Source organism: Halteromyces radiatus (genome assembly GCF_025201355.1).
Source record: "Halteromyces radiatus strain CBS 162.75 chromosome Unknown BX664scaffold_2, whole genome shotgun sequence".
Classification (NCBI taxonomy): Eukaryota; Fungi; Mucoromycota; class Mucoromycetes; order Mucorales; family Cunninghamellaceae; genus Halteromyces; species Halteromyces radiatus.
Genome location: NW_026251688.1, coordinates 263558 through 284342, shown reverse-complemented (window position 1 = coordinate 284342; position 20785 = coordinate 263558). Strand labels below are relative to the sequence as shown.

At 34.5% G+C, this 20785-nt stretch overlaps 9 protein-coding genes across 9 annotated transcripts; 4 read left to right on the top strand and 5 right to left on the bottom strand.

Annotated features, from left to right (window-relative positions):
- Positions 1-210: 210 nt before the first annotated feature.
- BX664DRAFT_291004 (uncharacterized protein) lies at positions 211-1999 on the bottom strand (the record flags this gene model as incomplete). Its single annotated transcript, XM_051541924.1, has 8 exons — positions 211-508; positions 579-651; positions 727-853; positions 912-1067; positions 1134-1283; positions 1339-1494; positions 1552-1681; positions 1842-1999. 8 exons carry the CDS (start codon positions 1997-1999, stop codon positions 211-213), a joined length of 1248 nt encoding a protein of 415 aa, XP_051402480.1.
- A 381-nt stretch (positions 2000-2380) lies between these two features.
- On the bottom strand, positions 2381-5086 carry BX664DRAFT_323449 (glycoside hydrolase superfamily). Its single transcript, XM_051543661.1, has one exon. The coding sequence runs from the start codon at positions 5044-5046 to the stop codon at positions 2431-2433; it is 2616 nt and encodes an 871-aa protein (XP_051402479.1). The 5' UTR covers positions 5047-5086; the 3' UTR covers positions 2381-2430.
- Positions 5087-6023: 937 nt separating this feature from the next.
- BX664DRAFT_323446 (uncharacterized protein) lies at positions 6024-7229 on the bottom strand. The gene is made up of 4 exons (XM_051543660.1): positions 7077-7229; positions 6935-6999; positions 6842-6864; positions 6024-6765 (listed from the first exon to the last, which is right to left on the bottom strand). Exons 1-4 carry the CDS (start codon positions 7204-7206, stop codon positions 6234-6236), a joined length of 750 nt encoding a protein of 249 aa, XP_051402478.1. The 5' UTR covers positions 7207-7229; the 3' UTR covers positions 6024-6233.
- A 381-nt stretch (positions 7230-7610) lies between these two features.
- BX664DRAFT_382719 (isopentenyl pyrophosphate isomerase) lies at positions 7611-8664 on the top strand. Its single transcript, XM_051549078.1, has 4 exons — positions 7611-7738; positions 7799-7990; positions 8060-8197; positions 8267-8664. The coding sequence occupies exons 1-4, from the start codon at positions 7627-7629 to the stop codon at positions 8503-8505; spliced, it is 681 nt and encodes a 226-aa protein (XP_051402477.1). The 5' UTR covers positions 7611-7626; the 3' UTR covers positions 8506-8664.
- A 517-nt stretch (positions 8665-9181) lies between these two features.
- BX664DRAFT_382718 (uncharacterized protein) lies at positions 9182-10458 on the top strand. The gene is made up of 2 exons (XM_051549077.1): positions 9182-9339; positions 9410-10458. The coding sequence occupies exons 1-2, from the start codon at positions 9199-9201 to the stop codon at positions 10319-10321; spliced, it is 1053 nt and encodes a 350-aa protein (XP_051402476.1). The 5' UTR covers positions 9182-9198; the 3' UTR covers positions 10322-10458.
- A 33-nt stretch (positions 10459-10491) lies between these two features.
- BX664DRAFT_290996 (uncharacterized protein) lies at positions 10492-12063 on the top strand. The gene is made up of 5 exons (XM_051541923.1): positions 10492-11036; positions 11109-11182; positions 11249-11269; positions 11329-11743; positions 11803-12063. The coding sequence occupies exons 1-5, from the start codon at positions 10965-10967 to the stop codon at positions 11992-11994; spliced, it is 774 nt and encodes a 257-aa protein (XP_051402475.1). The 5' UTR covers positions 10492-10964; the 3' UTR covers positions 11995-12063.
- A 277-nt stretch (positions 12064-12340) lies between these two features.
- Positions 12341-14039, top strand: BX664DRAFT_290992 (Metallo-dependent phosphatase-like protein). Its single transcript, XM_051541922.1, has 3 exons — positions 12341-12497; positions 12589-12815; positions 12897-14039. The coding sequence occupies exons 1-3, from the start codon at positions 12366-12368 to the stop codon at positions 13936-13938; spliced, it is 1401 nt and encodes a 466-aa protein (XP_051402474.1). The 5' UTR covers positions 12341-12365; the 3' UTR covers positions 13939-14039.
- On the bottom strand, positions 14002-15558 carry BX664DRAFT_323439 (uncharacterized protein). Its single transcript, XM_051543659.1, has 4 exons — positions 15469-15558; positions 14646-15375; positions 14196-14576; positions 14002-14126 (listed from the first exon to the last, which is right to left on the bottom strand). The coding sequence occupies exons 1-4, from the start codon at positions 15494-15496 to the stop codon at positions 14102-14104; spliced, it is 1164 nt and encodes a 387-aa protein (XP_051402473.1). The 5' UTR covers positions 15497-15558; the 3' UTR covers positions 14002-14101.
- A 112-nt stretch (positions 15559-15670) lies between these two features.
- On the bottom strand, positions 15671-20352 carry BX664DRAFT_323438 (uncharacterized protein). Its single transcript, XM_051543658.1, has 4 exons — positions 20289-20352; positions 17093-20194; positions 16167-17009; positions 15671-16070 (listed from the first exon to the last, which is right to left on the bottom strand). Exons 2-4 carry the CDS (start codon positions 20190-20192, stop codon positions 15769-15771), a joined length of 4245 nt encoding a protein of 1414 aa, XP_051402472.1. The 5' UTR covers positions 20193-20194; positions 20289-20352; the 3' UTR covers positions 15671-15768.
- Between the last annotated feature and the right edge of the window lie 433 nt (positions 20353-20785).

Sequence of the window (20785 nt, the reverse complement as noted above, 5' to 3'; positions counted from 1 at the left end):
AGTCTGATTTTTTTTTAAAAAAATGGAGAGCGGAGGAGATAAGAGAAAGGGAGGGCACAAAGATAACGATAAGAATATCTTTCACCACTCATATGTAAAATTTCATTCCATCTCCGGTCTATCAATATGCCATTTTAGGAAACGTCTTTTTTTTTTCTGATCTTTTTTTTTTTAATTTTATTTTGTTTATGATTTGCATATAAAATCTATCTATCCATCATCATTTTTCGTATTTTGTATACTTGAATTATTCTTTGGATTGATGATAAAGTTTAAAAACCTTTGACCATATTTCGATGGTGCAATGGCGGAGATATGTTGATGACCTGTTGTCATTAACATCAATGATTTGAATACATGTTCTGCTTTCTTTGTTAAATTATATTGTGTTAAGATATCAATGATACCAAAATAATAGATACGATTCATTGGTTGATCTTGATCATCTGTAGCTCGAAATCCTCCTTTATCTCCATAAAACACATTACTGGTCACCATTCGACATCGACTAAAAAAAAAAAAAAAAAAAAAAAAAAATCAAGAAATCATTTCACCTTTTCTTTATATATATGATTTACCTTGTTTTATTTAATTGGGAAGTATCTAATGTTTGAAGAAGAGGTACTGTCATGATACATTGCTCATCTTTTCCTGCATCGGTACAAGTAGCCTAAAGAATAAATAAATAAATAAAAAAAGGTTAATCAAAACCTTATTTCGTTCAACCTTTCATCTTTTGTCTTGCCTGGTATTGATGTAATACAGAATTTCGAATGTTATCCCTATTACCACGTTCTAAATGATGAATACCAATCATTAAACTATAATCCATGACCTGAATCGAAATCAAAAACTAAAGGAAAAAAAAAAAAAAGGTTCATCATCATGAATGGAAAAGTTGAATGACTTACTTGAACATCTTTTTCTAATTGTGATTTGAATGCTGCCCATTTGGTAGGACCTAGACATAGACGTTCAGGTTGCTGTAACCAATTCAAATCTTTTAACACAGTATGTTTTTTTGATTTTCTTTCCTTTTCTGATAAATATCTGCCTTGTGTTGATCCCTTTATAATGAATTCAAAAAAAAATCATCATCATCATCATCATCAGTTGTTATCTTATCTATTTACCTTTAGATCATAAATCTCATGCATATCCTTATTTGGAGGTAATACATTTTCCATAACTACAAAATATAATTTCTGTCCTGTGAAAGCAGATTTGATGCGATGTAAACCATAATATCTGCATAATAAACTATTTGGATGACTTGATATATACTGGAAAATAAAGATAATAAGTATAAAAGAAAAGTGTCCTTTTTCTATATTTTACTTCATAATATCGTTGTAACATTGTTCTCATATATTGATATTCTGATCGTTGAATGGTTTTGATGATATATCGATAATCTCGTGAATAGTATAGAAATTGATGACTTTTCCCTGGAGTATGCAATTCACTGAGGATGTATTTACTTGTTAATGAAAACTAAATAAAAAGGGAGCAATGAATGATCTTTATATATAAGAAACACTTTTTTTTTACCAAGTAATCTGAAGTTTTTATAAGACTTTTTTGACGAATAGATCGAAATACCCAAGGTGCATAATCTTTAAATTCGTGTTTCCTACCTGGAGTCCATCGATCACCTTTGTCGAGAGGATGATCTTTTTGACTACAGAATAAATAATAACAAAAAACGCAACATCTATTAATGAACGGATTCAATCATTCTATATCAAATCATCATTATCCATCATTGAATCAACTATTCACCTACCATCATTGCTTCACCCATCCATTCCTTTTTTTTTTTTTTTTTTTTTTTTACATACATGGTCAATGTCAAATGATGAATCGAGGAAAAATCACTAGGTTGCAATGCACGATCAGGCAGACTAGAAACTTGATCGACGGCCATGCGTATACCAGTCAACATATGATACATCAACATATAATCACGATGACCTTTTGAAATCTTGGTACCAGACATAGTAGGATGGGGTTCAATGGAATACTGTCGTTGTTCATTTGTTTGAAGCGTATGCTGGGAAGGATTAACACATGCATTGTTATGGTTGTTGCTGTTGTTGTTGTTGTTGTTTGGGTCAGAAAGAGGATGAATCACTTCTGAGATATATGGATCTTCTATCGTAGCATATTCCATCTTATGTTGTTTTAATTTAATACCCTGATCTTGTTGTTCTAATAAAGGAGAACATTGCATTCTTTCATTTATATCTATATGTGGATGGATAATTTGGTATTACAAAAAAATAATAGTAAATAAATAAAGAGATCTAGAACGTATGAGAAAGAAAAAGATATACTTCAAAAGAATAAAAAAAAAAAAAAAAAAAAAAGACAAATTCAATACGGAGAATTATAAATAATACCCAAATTTTATTTTATAATATGATAAATCTAACATGTAACAGTACGATAACTACGCCAGGTGGTATAATCCAAAAGAGCATAAAAATCCAAGAGTTCAACCCAATCGACATATGACTTGACCACTCCACGTTGAGCTAACACTTGATTGGCATAAGCAACCATCCCTAATCCGATCCCTCGTCCACGTTCCTCACTTGCCACACCAACACAAGCCATACCTCCACTCTGTTGTCCAAACAAATCAGGATCAGTCCAAATCAAATCTGCACGTTGTTCATGAGATCCATTCGTTGTATAGATAATCGTGCTAGCCAGGATCCGTCCATCAGCATTTCCTTGTCGAGCCACCAACAAGTCTTGGAAATCGCCTACATCAGCATGATGCTTGTATGTTGATAACCAATAAGGGAAGTATTTTTGTTGGAAGGCGAAGAGTTGCCATAAATCCTTGGGAGTAATGCGTCCAAACCAGATCTTTTCTCGTTGCATGCGTTGTACCAATCGATCAGCTGTCTTGTATCCGGTCAAATCACCCATCAGATCATGTACTTGTGTCGTCGCTATTTGCCATCCTCGATGTATAAAAAAATCTGCATATTCGTCGTGTGTGCTTGGCAATCCACAGAAGAAACGAGGATAATTGGATCCCAATCGAAGAGTAGCCGTGGCTCCATGTGATCGAAGATGTTCCAGTGCCGTATCATGTAATTTGCTCCCAATACCATGTCCTTGATATGCAGGATCCACCATCAAAAGTGCCAACTGTCCGTCCTTGCCTTCATCACCACCAATCATGGTTGCTGCAAATCCTACCACTTGATTGCTATGTGTTGTTCGAGCTACAAAATGAACAGGTTGTGTAGTTGGATTCGTCAATACTCGTCGCATCTTTGTCTTGTCCAAAGGCCAGCCTTTCTTTGCAAATGTGTTTGTCCATATACCAAATACTTGATCCAAGTCATCTGTTTCATCATATTGTTGTATCATGACATGTTTGTTGTCCACAGTTTCTATTGTTGTTGTTGTTGTTGTTGTTGTTGTAATGCCAGGAATAGTGACCGGAAGTTGACTTTGAGATTGAATTTCACCAAAGATGATACGCACAGCGGCTTCATGTGCAGGAGGAGTGTATTCGTATGTCACCATATAGGTATCCACACCAGGAAATTCCATCAAATCATAAGGATTGATCACGGCAGCCACTACCAGTTTGTGATTTGCTACTTTTTGTACACGCTTGACCAATTCCACTTGGAAAGGATGAAGATTGGCATTGGCTGTTCCTACAATCACATAATCGGCTTGTTGAATTTTTTTGTCATCGGCGAAAAGTTGATTCATGTTGTCTTGGCTGTAAATAATATATTCGGTATTGGCATGACGTCGCATGATTGATTCATAAAAGGATTGAAAAGGTTCAGCTTCAGAATCAATAGCAAGGGTCATTGGAACATGGGCGGCTAAGAATAATATCTTTGCTTGATCAGAGGCAGGATGAATAGGAATAACTTGAGATTTGTTGGAAATCACAGTAGGTACACCATCATATAACCGGCGACTAAGATCTTGATGAGCCACACAACCAACAGTATCCAAGGGCTTGAGAGTCAATACATCATCCCAACTGAGATACTTGTCTTTGAGATCATTCACACGTTGCACAGATTGCCGAAGAGCATCTTGGTCCAAGCCATTACTTTCGAGAGATTGATAGATTTGAGAAAAGGCGTCCTTTTGGAATTCATAAGTATGAGAGATCATGACCATATCATTGCCAGCGTCTAGAGCGAGTACTGCACCGCGACCACAACCCACTGTGTCCTTGACAGCATCCATTTCCAAACAATCAGTGATGATGATACCACGATAATGAAGACGTTGACGAAGAAGATCTGTTGCAATTTCAGGTGCTAGACTTGCCGAAATGCCGGGTGTCTTCTTGATAAGCTGAGGTAAAGACATGTGACCAATCATCACGGAGGCAGGTTGAGCTAATCCTTTTGCATCGATAGCTTGCTTGAAAGGTACCAATTCCACTTGTTGAAGTTCTTGTAAAGATTTGTCAATCACGGGAACACCTAAATGAGAATCTGTTGCAGTATCACCATGACCAGGAAAATGCTTGATACTAGTAGCCACACCACCTTTTTGATATCCTTCCACTTGCGCCAAACCAAGTCGTCCAACCAAAGTAGGTTCTTCACCATAAGAACGTACACCAATCACTGGATTCAAAGCATTGTTGTTGACATCCATATCAGGAGCTAAATTCCAATTCATACCAAGAGTAAGTAATTCCTTGCTAGTCACTTGTGCCACTTGTCGCGCCTTGGTAGTTGAATTCATTGCACCTAACGCCATATTACCAGGTAAATAAGTACCACTTTTTCCTAAGCGACGTACCACTCCGTTTTCTTGATCAACAGCAATAAACAAAGGTCTTTTGTGTCCTGCATCCTTGGCTGCTTGTTGTAAAGTATGGTTGAGTTTCTGTACTTGAGCTGCGGTGCCAATATTGCGTGAGAATAAAATAATGGAGCCCAAGTTGTGATTCCTAATTAAATCAAGTATACCATCTGTTGGCTCAAGACCATGAAACCCACACATAAGTAACTGACCAATGTCTTGTCGTAAAGCATCCATTTGTATAACTCTTGGGTATCGTTTGTAACTAAAAAAAAAAAAAAAAGAATTAAAAAAAGAAAAAGGAAAAAAAAAAGATAAAGGGAGGTTTTTTATGTACGATGAAAAGGTCATTCTCGGTTGGATCTCCGCAGGTACACCAAATCCTAGTGATTTTAGAGTGTGAAGGGACCCTGTTCTAACCCCTATTGATCATAATGAACACTTTAGATCATCTTTTACTATGTTGTTATTATTTATTCCTATTATGTTTGTTTATGAAGAAATCAAATGATTCATTAATAATCATAATAGAATGGAGAAACAAAAAGCTCTGTGGGGAAGTTGATCCTGATAGGTTAAAAGGAGAATGTGGGGACCCTGTTGATTTTAGATTCAGTCTATCCAGGGTCAATGGCAAAAAAAAAAAAAAAAAAAAGAGTTCAACGATATGTACACTACCATTCATCAAACAGGAATAAACTATAATCGAGATGATTTGATGATGCTTTACATATATATATATATATATCAAAAGCATATCTCATTTAGTTAATTATCAGAAGATAATATATAGTTGACGTAGTTAATGTACTGATCTTTTTTCATCGATCCTAAAAAAAAAAAAGCTAACGTAATAAAAGTTTATATGACGGAGTCTTTGATTCTATTCGTGAGAATCCATTTTGTGTACTGACAATAATAAAAGATTTTCATTCTTACTTTCCTTTTTGAATCAAACTGTATGTGAGTAATAAAAAAAAAGGTGCCGAAATGAGTGATTTATCTTTATGACATAATAACAAATATGTCACTATCTATTATCAAACTTGAGTGATGGGTGTAACCAAAAGAATTGGATCTATCTATCTATATATCTATATATATATCAGGAACATTATAAAACAAAATGCATATCTTTCTAAACAATTGATCCTTAAGACTCAAAATAGATGATGTCTTGACTTGATGATGACAACGGTTATTAAAACTGTGATATCAATAAGTGACTTTATTGAAGAATGTAACAAATTTGAATTGTATATAGATAAATCATCCTTTCTTTCTATTGTCAATAACATGCTATGAAATGTATCATTGTTCTTTATTTGATATATTAAAAAGATTAGGATGATCCAAAAAAAAAAAAAGAAAATTCTATAAAAATAAACTAAACATATATAAATGTATCTATTCTAAATCTATATCTAAGCACCATACTTTGGTACATATCCAAGCTTGTGTCCAATTTCCGCCAAATAATGCCATGCCAAAATTGATCCGTTACAACCCAATCGATCCATTTGCTCCATATCAAACTTGTTGACTGTATCAACACGTGTTGAACCATCATGAAAATAAGCACATAGGTATCTGATATCCTGTTTCACTTTGATTCGTACACCGTTTTTATATTCATGACTTTGAGGTACAAGTTCGTTCCCAGTTTCAATTTGTTCACAATGGTATCTTGTCACTATGCATTTCAAGATAGTAGATTGTTCTAGCCATTTCCCCATGATCGCATCTGTCCATTGCCATGATTGGTCAGTCATATCCACCAGTAAAAAATCTAAATCATACTCGCCGGCTGTATCGAGTCCATCATGAATATATGCTTCAAGTTGATCTAGTGTAGTAGTAGTTGGTAACCACTGTGAATATGCAAGTCCAGCTGATCTTGTCATGTCAATGAGTTGTGAAGAGTTAGATATGATACCCAATTTCATTTTCCCAAATCTAATAAACATCCAAAGTGAGAGATATATTATGAGTTTCAAGTTTTGGTGAGTGTTTTTAATTATATATTTCTAACCTATGATTCAAGGTTTGTTCCATCTATTTGTTAAGAAGAATAGTAGTTGAATTAGTATCTTCCAAGAATTATTTTTTCTTTTTTCTAATATACCTCTATAGTAGTAGAGCATCCGGATAATCCTAATAATTGAATAATATCTTGACTCCTAGAAGAGTCTGGAAGTATATCAAGAGAGAAGAAATGGACTTAGTTGTCGATAGAAAAGTATGAAAAAAAGAGTTGAATGACTTGCCCACATTGTTTTCCAAATAGATACGACCAGAACAACCTAAACGAACTATATTATCAACATTTGGAATGGTTTGTTGGTTGTCGTTTTGATAATAATTATATAAAATGAGTGCTTTTTGAGGTGAAACCATATGCCTAGCAATAAAAAAAAAACAGTAAGAGAAAGAGAAGGAAGGAAAAAAAAAAGGTTTGAGTTACCGCTATTGAACCTTTTTTTTTTTTTTTGTTCATTTTTACTATTGAACCTGTTTATTTTATTTTTTTTTTTTTTGTTCAATTTGTGCTTGGTCCATTCGGAAAAATCATACTACCCTGATCATTTTCCCTTTTTGACTACACTCCCCCCTTAAGATTACCTGTTTCTACCTGTTTCTAGCCACCCTTTTTTTTTTTTGTAAGTATCAAAAATGAAAAATATATCGGGACTATAGAAAAATTCACTGACCGATTGACCAATGTTTATTTTTTATTTTTATTTTTTCCCAATTCTTTTTTTTTTCTTTTCTTTTTCTCTTTTCTTTTTCTTGTATACTCCCTACTCTTCATTTACTATGGCTCCTGATTTGAAAGAATACGACGAAGAACAAGTTCGTCTTATGGCTGAAATGTGTATTGTTATTGATGAAAATGATAAACGTATTGGTGCTGACTCAAAAAAGACTTGTAAGATCAAAATAATAAAAAAAAAAAGAAACTTTGGAACTAAATGATGATTTATTTTAGGTCATCTTATGGATAATATCAACAAGGGACTTTTACATCGTGCTTTTAGTGTATTTCTTTTTGATTCTCAAAACAGACTTTTACTTCAACAACGTGCTTCTGAAAAAATCACTTTTCCTGACATGTGGACAAACACCTGTTGTTCTCATCCTTTGAACACTCCTGATGAATTAGTTGAAAAAGACCAATTAGGTAAATAAATAAATAAATAATAATAATAATAGGAATAAAGTAATTCATTTTTTTTTTTTTTGTTTATAGGTGCTCGTACTGCTGCTCAACGAAAATTGGAACATGAACTTGGTATCAAACCTGAACAAGTTCCTTTGGATCAATTCCATTATTTAACTCGTATTCATTATCTTGCTCCTAGTGATGGTTTGTGGGGTGAACATGAAAGTAAGTGAACAAACAATATATATATATATATAGATTGATGACTGATCAAATGCTTTTATATATATATAGTTGATTATATCTTTTTCATCAAGGCTGATGTAGATTTGGAACCTAGTCCCAATGAAGTTCGTGATGTCAAATATGTTACGCCTGATGAACTTCGTGCTATGTTTGCTGATACTAATGTACCTATGACTCCTTGGTTTAAATTGATCTGCAATACTTTCTTATTCAAATGGTGGGCCAATATTGATTCCATTCAAGAAGAAAAAGATGAAAATACTATTCATCGTTTGGGTTTTGATTAAGAAGTTAGATTTATTTATTTTATTTTATTATTTTTATTTAGTTTATTCTATTTTATATTTAATTTTTTTTTGACTTCATACCCTTTTTTTTTTGAATAGAATTATACTTTTATTACTATTATTATTATTATTATGAAGAATCATGTGCACAGACCAAACATTCTATTATTTCTTGAAATAATAAAAAGTGTATTGAAAAAAGAAGAAGATCGGAGTATCAAGTGACACGTAGCACATTTTCGAAGCATTGGTTCAATAAAGTAAATGCGAATTGACAACAATAGAATGCATCCAATGAAATGTTTAAATACATATCTATATAATAGGGAAAAAATGCATGTTATTGCAGATGATCATCCATCAACACTAAGAAAAAGAATTAACTATGGAAGATCTTTTTTTTTCATTCTTCGTACCTTATTTCTTTTTTTGACGCACACGTGCAACCTGAACAAAAATAGTGTCAACCTAGCTAGTCAAATTTTTTCCGTTTATTATTTTTCTTTTTTTGTGTTGCCACTCTCTATTCTTTCTTATTTATTTCTTTCAATAATCAAGAGAAAAAAAAGGGGAAGTTTCACTTTTAATACAATTTATAAAATATCGCGATTTGAACATAACAAAAATTTCCCCTCTTTTTTCTCCTTCTCTTTCCTTTTTTTTTTTTTTTTTAATACGATCTATTATTGATTCATGACAACGACTTTACAATTACAAGAACAATGGTTACCTACACTTAGTAGTATTATAGTTGATTCGGACTCTTTCTCTAAAGATCTCATTCGTCAGTTTGATAAAAAACGATCTCGACTTCATGCTGAAATGGGTGGGGATGTAAGTATATGAAAGAAAATATTGAAAACAAGAACTAATATTTCTTTTTTTTTTTTTTTATTATTATTAGAGTATATCTTTATCAACTGATTCCATTCATTCTCGCGCTAGGACACCGGAAACAAATATAGAATCGGAAGCACGACCTCCTATACCCAACCTAACTATCATGAATCAGAATGAAGAAGATAAACATCTTCGAAGAAGATCGGCAGGAGACTTATTACGACGATCATCAGCTTATTTACGCGCCAAATTCGAACAATTCAAATCAACATCACAACAACAGGAGGATTTGACAATCTTACCACCGCCTGAAGAACAACGAAGATCTGTATTTCAATCATGGTCTCTTTCCAAAAAGAATCAACAACAAAAGCAACCACATGTGGATACTATTTTCAATCCTCCTTCTCATCAGCATTTATCATCATCATTAGGTTCATCTTCTTCTTTAACATCGTCATCACAACAACCAACAAAAATAGCCATTAATACTACTATATCATTACCTCCACCAGTTCATCCTCCTCTTCCTCCTCCTCAACAACAACAACAACAACAACAACAGCGTCATGCTTCATTATATCATTATACAGCTGCTGTTCATCCACCTGTAATTACTCAATATCCTCCTCGACCTTTAAAATATGCACCAGTGGAACCTTTTTCTGATGATCACGCCATCTCGACCAATAACAACAACAATAAACAATTCTTATCATCTTCTACACACCATCGAATTTCTTTACCTTTATTTAGAATACTTCAGGATACCTCATCTCATCGTCAAGTCAGTCGTCGGTCAAGTGAATCCGATATACAGCATCATTTAGAAACAACATCATCATCATGGACTCGTCGGTTCTCTCAGTGGCTCGGGTGTCATACAAACAAAACAGCAAAGAAAGGAAAGGAAAAATTATCTACAACCACTCCAACAACAACAACAAATATAGAAGGAAGTTCATTGGTTGCTTGATTATACTAATCCTGGATGACTAATATTTACTACTATTACTTCTACTATTATCCACTATTTAATATTATTACTATTATCTACTATTTAATATTATTATTATCTACTATTATCTATTACTCTTTACTATTTACTATTACTACTACTTTTATACTATTATTTTTTTTCTTTTTATTTACTAGTTTTATTTTGATGATCAATATGCTTTTATGATTGTTTGTATTTTTGTTGTCTATTTACACAATTCTTTTTGTGTATGATAACGTATGCTCTCTTCCTTCTTCTTATTCTTCTTTATATATTCTTATATATAGATTTTTGTATTTCTTTTTGTCACTACTACTACTTATTCATCCTTACTTTTAATAAACATACAAGCATTTGTGATTATATTAAATTGTACCTTTTTTTTTTTCAAGCCAGCGGACCCTTTTTTTTAAGGGGAGAAAAGGGATACTTTTTCTTTTTTTCTCATTTTCTTTTTTCTTCTTTTTCCATTCATCCTCCCTTCTTGTTCTCCTTCCTTTGTCATTTATCTAGTACCTCTCCTTATCGTTTTGTATATGAACCATTGACCGTTCCCTCGCCATTCTTTATTATTATTATTATTATTATTTTATAGATCTCATTCGTTTTTATTTTTATTATGATTGACCTGGGTCACTTTTTATTATCTACTGGGATGATCTTTGGTCCAGTCATTGGCTATATTGATCAAGTAATAATAATAATAATAAAAAAGAGTGATTTGTTTATATCTCATCTCATCTTGTCTTTTTATCCTCTTTAGTACCGATTAATCAACCAGACGAAAACAAGTACTGGATTCCATCCTAAAACATGTGCCATTTTGTTATTTGCAAAGTAAGTTTTAATTTTATATTTACTTTTTTTTTTCTAATTTTTCTTTACCCAATCTTGGGATGATAGTATCCTCCGAATCTTCTTTTGGTAAGATATCATCATATCTAAAAAAAAAAAAAAAAGCTTAACCATTTGTTCTTACTTAGGTTTGGAAAACGATTTGATACCACTTTATTGATACAATCGATTGTGATGATCGTTTCACAACTCATTTTACTTGAATTAGTGATACGATATCGACCTACGCCCACATTGATGTCAGATGATGATGATGATGATGAGAGTTTATCGATTGAAGCAGACCATCCTTGGCAACGTGCTTGGCAACAACGACATTCTTTTTGGAATTGGCCTACCTTTCTTGATTATCTCAATTTTTTATTGGCATTTACTACTTGTATCTCCTTGTTATATGTGTTTTTCCGTCATGTGCCTTCATTGATAGAATTATTGGGTCTTATTAGTCTTGGAATTGAAAGTACCTTACCATTACCTCAATGTATTTCCAATTATAAAAATCGATCCACTGCTGGTTTCAGTCTATTGGTTTTAATGTCTTGGGTAAAAAAAAATGAATAAATAATATATGAACAAAATGATTAATGATATGATTTATTAAGTTTTTTGGGGATAGTTTCAAGGTTTTCTATTATATTTCTAATCAAGCTCCATATCAATTCATTTTATGTGGTGGTATCCAATTGACAATTGATTTCTTGATTGTTTTAGAATGTATCATATTCTCTTCAAAGATTAAGAAATGGCTTGGTTCATCTTTGACATCTCGTTCGGACTATGAACCCCTTGAATGAAGTCAACCCATGAAACACGTGGTGTCATGCTCTCCTCTCTTTTATTATTTATTATTATTATTTTTTTTTTTTTTTTTTGTGTATTTTAATAGTATAATTTTTTTTTTTAATGTTGATCAATAAAGAAAGAAAAATAAAAATAAAAAAAATTTTTTTTTGAAAAATTTTACTCCATTCTTGTACGACAAACGATGACCCCAAAGTCAAAGAAGTAGCACGTTCACCAAGAAAGCAAATAGGATGGGTTACTGGGTATGAAAAGATTGCATTGTCGGTATATGAAATTATCCCAAATAACCCTTCATGGTTTGGAAATTTCTTGAAACATCCTTTCTTTTCTTTCTTTCTTTCTTTCTTTTTATTAAAAAATCATGTTTCAATATTTATCTATTATTGTTCTTTGTATTAGTGGTTTAATTCAAGCTAATCCACAACAAGTAGCTTTTTCCTCTCTAGACAAAGTTCCTCAACATGGTCGATTTTTACATTTGACTGATATCCATGTAAGTTTTTTAATAATAATAATAATAGTATGCATTGTTTTTATATATATATATATTTATTGTATTTTTTTTTATTTTATTTTATTTATAGATGGATGATCATTATCATGTTGGTGCAACCATCACATCATTCTGTCATCGTGATCCAAAGAAACATAGCAAGAAAAAAGCACGCAAGGGAAAATTGGCTGGTTATTGGGGCGCACCTGCTACTGATTGTGACTCTGCTCCTCACATGGTTTATCATAGTATTGATTGGATTGCTCAAGAATGGAAAGATAAAATTGATTTTGTTATTTGGACGGGAGATAATGCAAGGTAATAGATAAAAAAAAAAAAAAAAAACAAAAAAAAAAAAAGGAAACAATAATCATAATAATATTTTTTTTTTATTTGTAGACATGATACTGAACCTGGTAAGATTCGACGATCGGGTGAAGAAATCCTTCACTACAATATCCGCATTACCGAAGCATTACAACGAGCATTTCAACGTCAAAATTATACCATCCCGATTGTACCATGTCTTGGCAACAATGATGTTCATCCCCACAACAAATTATCTGGACCAACAAACGACGATCCACAGGAAAATAAACAATTGATCATCTATAGTCATATCTGGCGAGATTTGATTCCATCCGATCAAATCAGTACGTTTCGACATGGAGGTTACTTTAGTGTATCAGTGGCACCCGGCATCCGTGTATTATCCTTGAACACACTTTACTTTTTTGATTCCAACGATGTAGTAGGTGGATGTGATGTTGATGGACCTGGAAGGGATCATATTCAATGGATGGAACAACAATTAAACGATGCACGACAACAAGGTGAGAAGATCTACATCATGGGTCATGTCCCACCCACTACCAAATCCTTTAAACATGATTGTCTTGAAGCATATACCCGTGTTTCTTTGAATTATCAAGATATCATTCAAGCTCATTTTTATGGTCATGCCAATATGGATCATTTCCAACTTCTTCATTCATCCAATAATGATGATGATGGTGATGATGATATTGTGATTCGTGGTAATAACATGGCAAGAAAACTTCGAAAACAATACAAACGTAGTCTGAAAAAATACAACCCTGAAGATTTGGTCGTGATTCATGTGGCGCCTCCTTTGTTACCGGTCTACAATCCGACATTCCGTGTCAATGAATACAACGCCGATCATCAATCACCTACCTTTGGCATGTGGACAAAATACACTCAATGGTACTCAGATCTCGCTTATTGGAATCATCAATACAATTTGGATAATACCACTCGTCCTTCCTTTGAAATCGAATACGCTACTGATGATGATTATGATATGCAAGACTTGTCTCCCCAAAGCTGGTTACATTTCGCTTCTCTGTTGGTCAAGAAGTCTCCCGCCGCTCAATCCTTATGGTCCAGTTATCTACAAAATATGGTGGTACAGACATGATGGTTTTTAGAATATAGACTTTTATATGTGTAGATACATTTTTTTTTTTTTGAAAGAAAATAATAATAATAAAAAGACGCTTTGATTTTTTTTTATTGAATGCATAAAAAAAGATAGACATTGTGAGGTGATGAAATATAGGGGATGATAAAAAAAAATTAGACTACGCATCCACTGTATTGTTTTGCCTACATTCCAAAAAAAAAAAAAAAAAAGAGTCAACAAATAAATTACATACAGAAAAAAAAAAACCTTACATTGTTGACTGAGCTTCCGATGATGATTTTTGCATGATACAATGAGAGATCCGCCAAGGACATTTTTTTTCTTGCCGATTGAACATGAGCTTGATTTCTTTACGAGAGCGAGTAGGGATAAGGGTGGCAATGAGGTCGAAATCTGTTCCATACCGAGCAAGTCCTTGATAAAACTGATCCTTTTCTTGATTACTCCATTTGCGTCCATGTCGTTCATGTTGTTTCCCATACGAATGGCTATTGACCTGAGTCGTCATGCTGTCTTCTTCTACCACTTCATAATCCATTTCTTCTCGTCGTCCCAGTGGTCGATCGATATATAATGATGATGTATCCAGTACTATTTCACCATTCACCAATTGGACTTGAGGAGCATTGGCACTATCATATAATAATAATATAAAAATGAGTTTTTCCTTTCTTTCTTTCCTTTTTTTTTTTTTAAATTACGATTCCATTAATCTTGGTCGTTCCGTTTCAGAAGTTCTAGAGGAAGAAGAAGAAGAGGAGGGTGGAGGTTGTGATGGTTGAATTTTTTTCTTGGTTACTGATGTTGACTGTCGTGATGATTGTTCTTTGAGTTGTGATTCCTTGTATTGTCTGGATACAATGCCTGTCGGTAGATCCTCTGTAAAGTAAGACAGTGGTTTTTGCATAAAGGATGGATCGGCAGGATCATGTGTAATATCATCCAATGTCATAAGAGAAGGCGACGGTAAGTCATGTTTGTTGGTTCGTCTGCGTTTTTTCAAAGGATTGGCTGTCACTGGACTCGTTGGTGGTGAAGCCATCGAGGTGTTGATGGTCGGCATAGAAGTAGTACTTTTCAAATTGGTTTGTTGTCTATCAAGAGGTATGGAGACTGTCGCATGATCACCTTTAGAGGGAGCTTGTATCCTTTGGAATGGGGCTGTTTTTATACTAGTATTACTCGATCGTGATGTCGTTGCTTTTGATATTTCCTTCGCTTGGGTTGCTGCTGCTTTTATTGGTTTCTTTGTCAAGGCTGGCTGCGCATTGACCGAATGTGTTGGTAGCGATGAAGTAGAAGGGGGCGATGACACTGTAGTTTGAGTAGTAGACGGTGTTATTGATGGTACATCATCATGAATAGATTGAAGTGATGGTCGTCGTCTTCCCCGTTGTTTAACCTTTGGTGTGAATCTTGCCGTATTCTTATCTAAAAGAAAGGAAAGAAGAAATTTTATGTGTTAAATTTATTACAAGAAGATGACTTAGGAGGTATAACCAAGTATATGGAATAAAGACTTACTGACTGATAAAGTAGTAAAAGAAGACATGTTGACTAAATCTGGAAAGAGAGAGATAAGTAGGGAATGTAAAGAGATGAAAGAAAAAGGAAAAAAAAAAAAAAAAAAAAAAAGGAAAATAAAAAAAAAGAGCCTTTGTTTCACTTGCATCCACTATCAAGTCCGCCCACATGCGCATTGAAATTTAAAACAGGTCATTTCATGTAAAGTAATAATGATTAAATCATGTTTTATTGAGATAAACAAAATATAAATTACTGTATAAAATAGTCTACATCTAAATTGAAATCAATCAAATGAGTCTAAAAGGGAAAGATAAAGTGATGGGAGGCAGAAGAGGAGGACGAAGATCCATCATTTTTAGATGAATCGCTAGATGGCTTGGAATCATTGCTAGTAGGAGTGGCCTTGGATTTATCATCACTTGTTGTTGTAGGATTGGATTTGTCATTTCCAGTATCAGTTGGAGTCGCTGAAGGTTTGGATTTGTCACTTCCAGATGAACCAGTAGGAAGATTCAAAATGTCAGATACAGAAGGTAAAAGAGATGAAGTTGCAGAGCTTAATACTGATCCACCAGGCATAGATTCAAGAGGATTTGCAGCTAAAAAAGATATTAAAAAAAATCATGGATTAGAATTATTGTTATTATTATTATTTTGACATTGACATTTGTTTTTCTTTTTTTTCAATCACTCACTTGTGTTAACCTTTGGTCCCAAAGGCAAATTAAAGATACCAAGATCAACATCCATTTCAGTCGGTACCTTGTCTTGATAATAATAGAAGCTTGATACATAACCATCCGAGCCACCAATAGTAGTAGTAAGATTTTGTTGTAAATCCATACTCTTGTCAGAAGCAGTTACAACTTCCAATAATTGAGCAATATTCGCATCCATTGAAACTTCCCATTGATCACAAGTAGTAGAGCCACCAGCAGGAACGGCACAAGGACCAGGAATAGAATCAATGTGACCCACCTTGAAATTACCACTCTTACCAGGGAAGAACACATCAGCTTTTAGAGCAGTCAAAGTATATGATGTTTTGAGAGGATTTTGGAGAGTCACCACTGTTTGAGCCTTTTTGGTAACAAGATCACCAATAGTAACACTAACCTTGACACCAGCAACCAAGTTGGATTGAATACCAGTCATAGTAGTAGCAAGATTCACTGTTTGGAAAGCTTCCTTCAAAGGTTCAATCGTGGTAGAGGTAGATGTACCAAAAATAGTCAAAGGAACCACAGCCTTGGTCAAATAATCAGAGAATAATTGTCCAATAGCCTTGGTGTCACCAGCAAGATGGAATTCTGCATCAAATTGATTTGCACCAGGTTTGATCACAGCAGATTTGACAAATACTTGGCCAACTACGGATCCATCCGACATCTTGGAAGAAAAGTTGATATCACCAACAGTGATTGTAATTTGAGAAGGATTGTTGAAACCAATAACAGTACTGACAATAGTATAATCCTTGGTACCACCACTGACAGCGAGTGAGAGAATATCTGTCTTTCCATCAAAGTTTGCGAAACCTAAAATGTAACAATATCATATGAGTATCAATTCGTTATTCTGATAATATATATTTTTTTTTTAAAAAAAAAAAGGGACTTACCGGCCAAACTAGTAACAACATCAAAACCAATACCTTTGAGATTGAGATTACCCACAGCGGTAGTTGAGATAGCATTGGTAGTACCACTAAGACCAAAGGAAGCATTGGCAGACTTGGTGAGACCAGTAAGGAAGGTACTATATAATTCATGAGCACCACTTTCGATCTTGAAGGGAAGGTCAGAGAATTGAGTTTGAACCACTTCACCACTATTGGTAGTCGCTTTTTCATCAGGAACAGAAAGATGGGCCATCTTTTGATTGGAGAAGCTAGCATCTGCTTCCATGTTCAATTGAGAAACACCTAGAGGGAAACCGAAAGGATTCTTGAGTTGAGCTTGGACATTGGTAGAGCTTGTACTAGGAGAATAAGGATCCTTAGTGAAATCCAGTTGCATGTTCATCATAGTAATGGAAGGAATCAAATTAGGTTTGACCTTGGGTCCAGGCAAAACTACATTTTCGATCTTGAGAGTCTTGAAAGCACTAGTGAGCCAACCAACTTGACCAGCAGGACCACTTGCAGCATCACCTTGTACCACCAAGAGCGAATCATTGGCATTGAGATAGTTTTCAAACACAGTAGTAACAGCATCCAAACCCTGTTGACTATTTTGAGGAACCATGCGACCCTTCATTTGAATAGAGGAAGAACCACTAGGAGCAAAATTACCAGGAGCAGCAGCAAGAGGACCAATTAATACATCATCGAAGAAACTGTTGAATGACACAGAGTTGAGAGAGAAACCGACTTGAGAAGGATTGACAATAGTGGTGTTACAAGTGAGAGTAATACCGCCAGCAGGATCGTTGGATGGTAAGTCGAAAGAGTTGATAGTGACAGCACCCTTGAATCCATTGGCACCCTTGAGAGTCACGAATTTTTCCATCTTGATACCAGTAAAAGTAAAACCAAGAGCAGTGACAGAGACATCGTTAGAGACAATATCCCAGACAAATTCCTCATTGTTGATCATGTAGGCGGCAAAGGCTTGCATAGCATCTTGATCAGTAATCACAAAGTTAGAAGGAACATCAAATTGAGCACCTTGATCAGCAATGGCTTGAACAGGAGGCATAGTAGCAGTACCAAGAGTCTTTCCTTGCCAGCGAATAGTCAAAGGAGTAGGGAAAGAAATAGTAGCATCCATAGGACCTGTTTTGGTGATAGAACCCTTCATTTGAACCTTGGCATTGTTGTTGGTAGGATCAGATAAGATAAGGTTATCAAAACCGAGAATAGCACCATTCACAATTTGTTGTACAATAGGTTGACCAACCACAGGAATCAATCGGGTCACAGTACCATCAGAAGTAATTTGAACACCATTTTGAGAGAAGGACAAGTCATCAGTATATTCACCTACTTGAAGAGTAGATTCCAAATTCAGATCGGTCTTGAGAGCAGTCATGGCTTGCATTACAAAGCTGGAGATATTGAAACCCTTGAAGAGAGCAGCAGTAGGATCAACATTTTCTTGACCTTGAATATGGAAACCACCCATACCAAGTAAACCATCCAAAGGTTTGGTATCCAAATGAGCATCAACAGCAAGATCACGCATCAATAGAGCAACAGCGGCAGGTTCCAAGTTCATTTGCATGTTCAATTGAGGGGAAGAAGCAGTAGCATGACCACCAATAACGAAAGGATTATTACTGATATCTTGATCAATGTTTCCAACAGGCATACCTTTGTAAGTAGCAGCAGACCTGACCTTAGTAATAGCTAAACCAGCAGTAAAAGGATTGGCAATAGATACAGCAACATTCACAATACTTGTTTGAATAGTATCTGGTAAGACAGTCAAAGCAGCACTTTGAATCAAAGGAGATTTGAGACCAGGAAGAGTAGTATCGATCTTAATAGCAGAAAGAGCCTTGACCAAAGATTGGATAGCAGTAGATTGTTGGAAACCACCAATAGAAGCAGAGCTATTCTTGCCCATAACAAAAGCAGTAAGCATACCTTGACCATCTTGAGAAGATTTAGGATCAAAGTTAGCCTTGGCCACCACAGTATTGTCACCACGTTGAAGAGTCAAATTGGCTAAAGTAACAGTACCGACTTGAGTAGAACCAGCAAACATGGCAAAAGTAACATCACCCACTGACATGCTGAAATCAGAAGGATTACCCATTGTCACACCAATATCCAATTGAAGAGCTTGTTGAGTACCACCAGTCATATCGACACTGTTGATGACAGTAGGAGTACTGTTCAAGAATTGTAAACCATGAAGAGAAGTAGGTACAGAGAAAGTGACACCACCAAGAGTAATATTACCAATAGGAGTTTTTGTCTTTGTTGTCGCAAGACCAGTGACGCCAAAAGTATAACTATCGGAAGCAGTCAAATCAAAAGTGTAGTCATCAAAGGCACTATCCTTTCCAGGCAAAGCAGTAATTGGTGAATTTGAGACGGCAAATTGAAGTTTTCCAGTAGCTTGATTACTTTGAGAAGGAACCCAAGGAACAATCAATTCAGAAAAGTTGCCACCGGATGTAGAGTTCATGGTGATATTTTGAGTGACTTCGTAAATATCCAAAGAGAAACCAAAAGGAATGTGGAAATCAGCAACAATAGAAGGAGCAGATAAGACAGGAGCATAGGGAGCATTAGCATTGAAAGCAAGATCAAGATAACCCATATTGACAGCATTAATCATCTTGAGAGGACCACCAGCATTAGACAAGCCGACATTGAGTTGAACAGTTTTGAAAGCATTGGTAAGCCAGTCAACCGAGTCTTTACCATTAGGAGCAGCAGATACACCAGTAGCAGAAGTTTGAGCAACAGCACCGCTAACATAAGTAGTAAACATATTTCCAACTTTTTCCAAAGCAGCAGGATCTGTTTGAGGAATTAAAACACCAGTAAGAGGAATTTCGTTTGGACCTTGTTTCAAAGTAACGTTTTCAGCGCGTACACGACCAAGATTAACACCTTGATAGGCCATATCCATTTCAATAGTTCCCATTTGAACACCTACAGGAGAAGGACTAACCAATACAGTGCCAAGTTTGACATCGATACCTCCATTGGGATTATCAGAAGGTAATTCAAAAGTTTTGATGGAAACATCCTTGAAACCGTTCATACCTATATAATGTATAAAATAAGTTAAACAAAGAAATAAATTAGATTATTTATTTTCTATTATCTTTTTTTTTTTTTTGTTCGTTTTGTTTCTTACCAGGAATAGCGACATTTTTATCCAAAGTGACAGTAGCAGTTCTGCATTGAAAATAAAAAAAAAAAAAAAAAAAAAAAAAAAGGAAGAAAGAGGGAGACAAGAAGAAAAAAAAAAAAAGTTTAGAGAATAGATCAAATAAATATGTGAATTCATTTCCCGCAGAGAGAAAGAGAGAATTTTTACCTTGACAAGGCAGTAATGTCCAAAGAACCTTTCAATTTCCAGTAAAAAGTTTCCAAAGCCAACATATCTTGAGAGAAATGAGCAAAGAAACTTGAATCTTGAATTAAGAAAGGAGTTTGAGCTTCTAAATCACCTTTACCACCACTAATAGAAGAATCAGGTAAAGTAATATTTCCCAATAAAGTTTCATTATAATAAACCAAAATAGGATTATGAAATTTGATACTAGCAGAAAAAGGACCAGTATTTTTCATAGTACTTGACATTTTCATATAAAATACAGAATTAGGATTGGTAGTTTCATCACGTTTTTG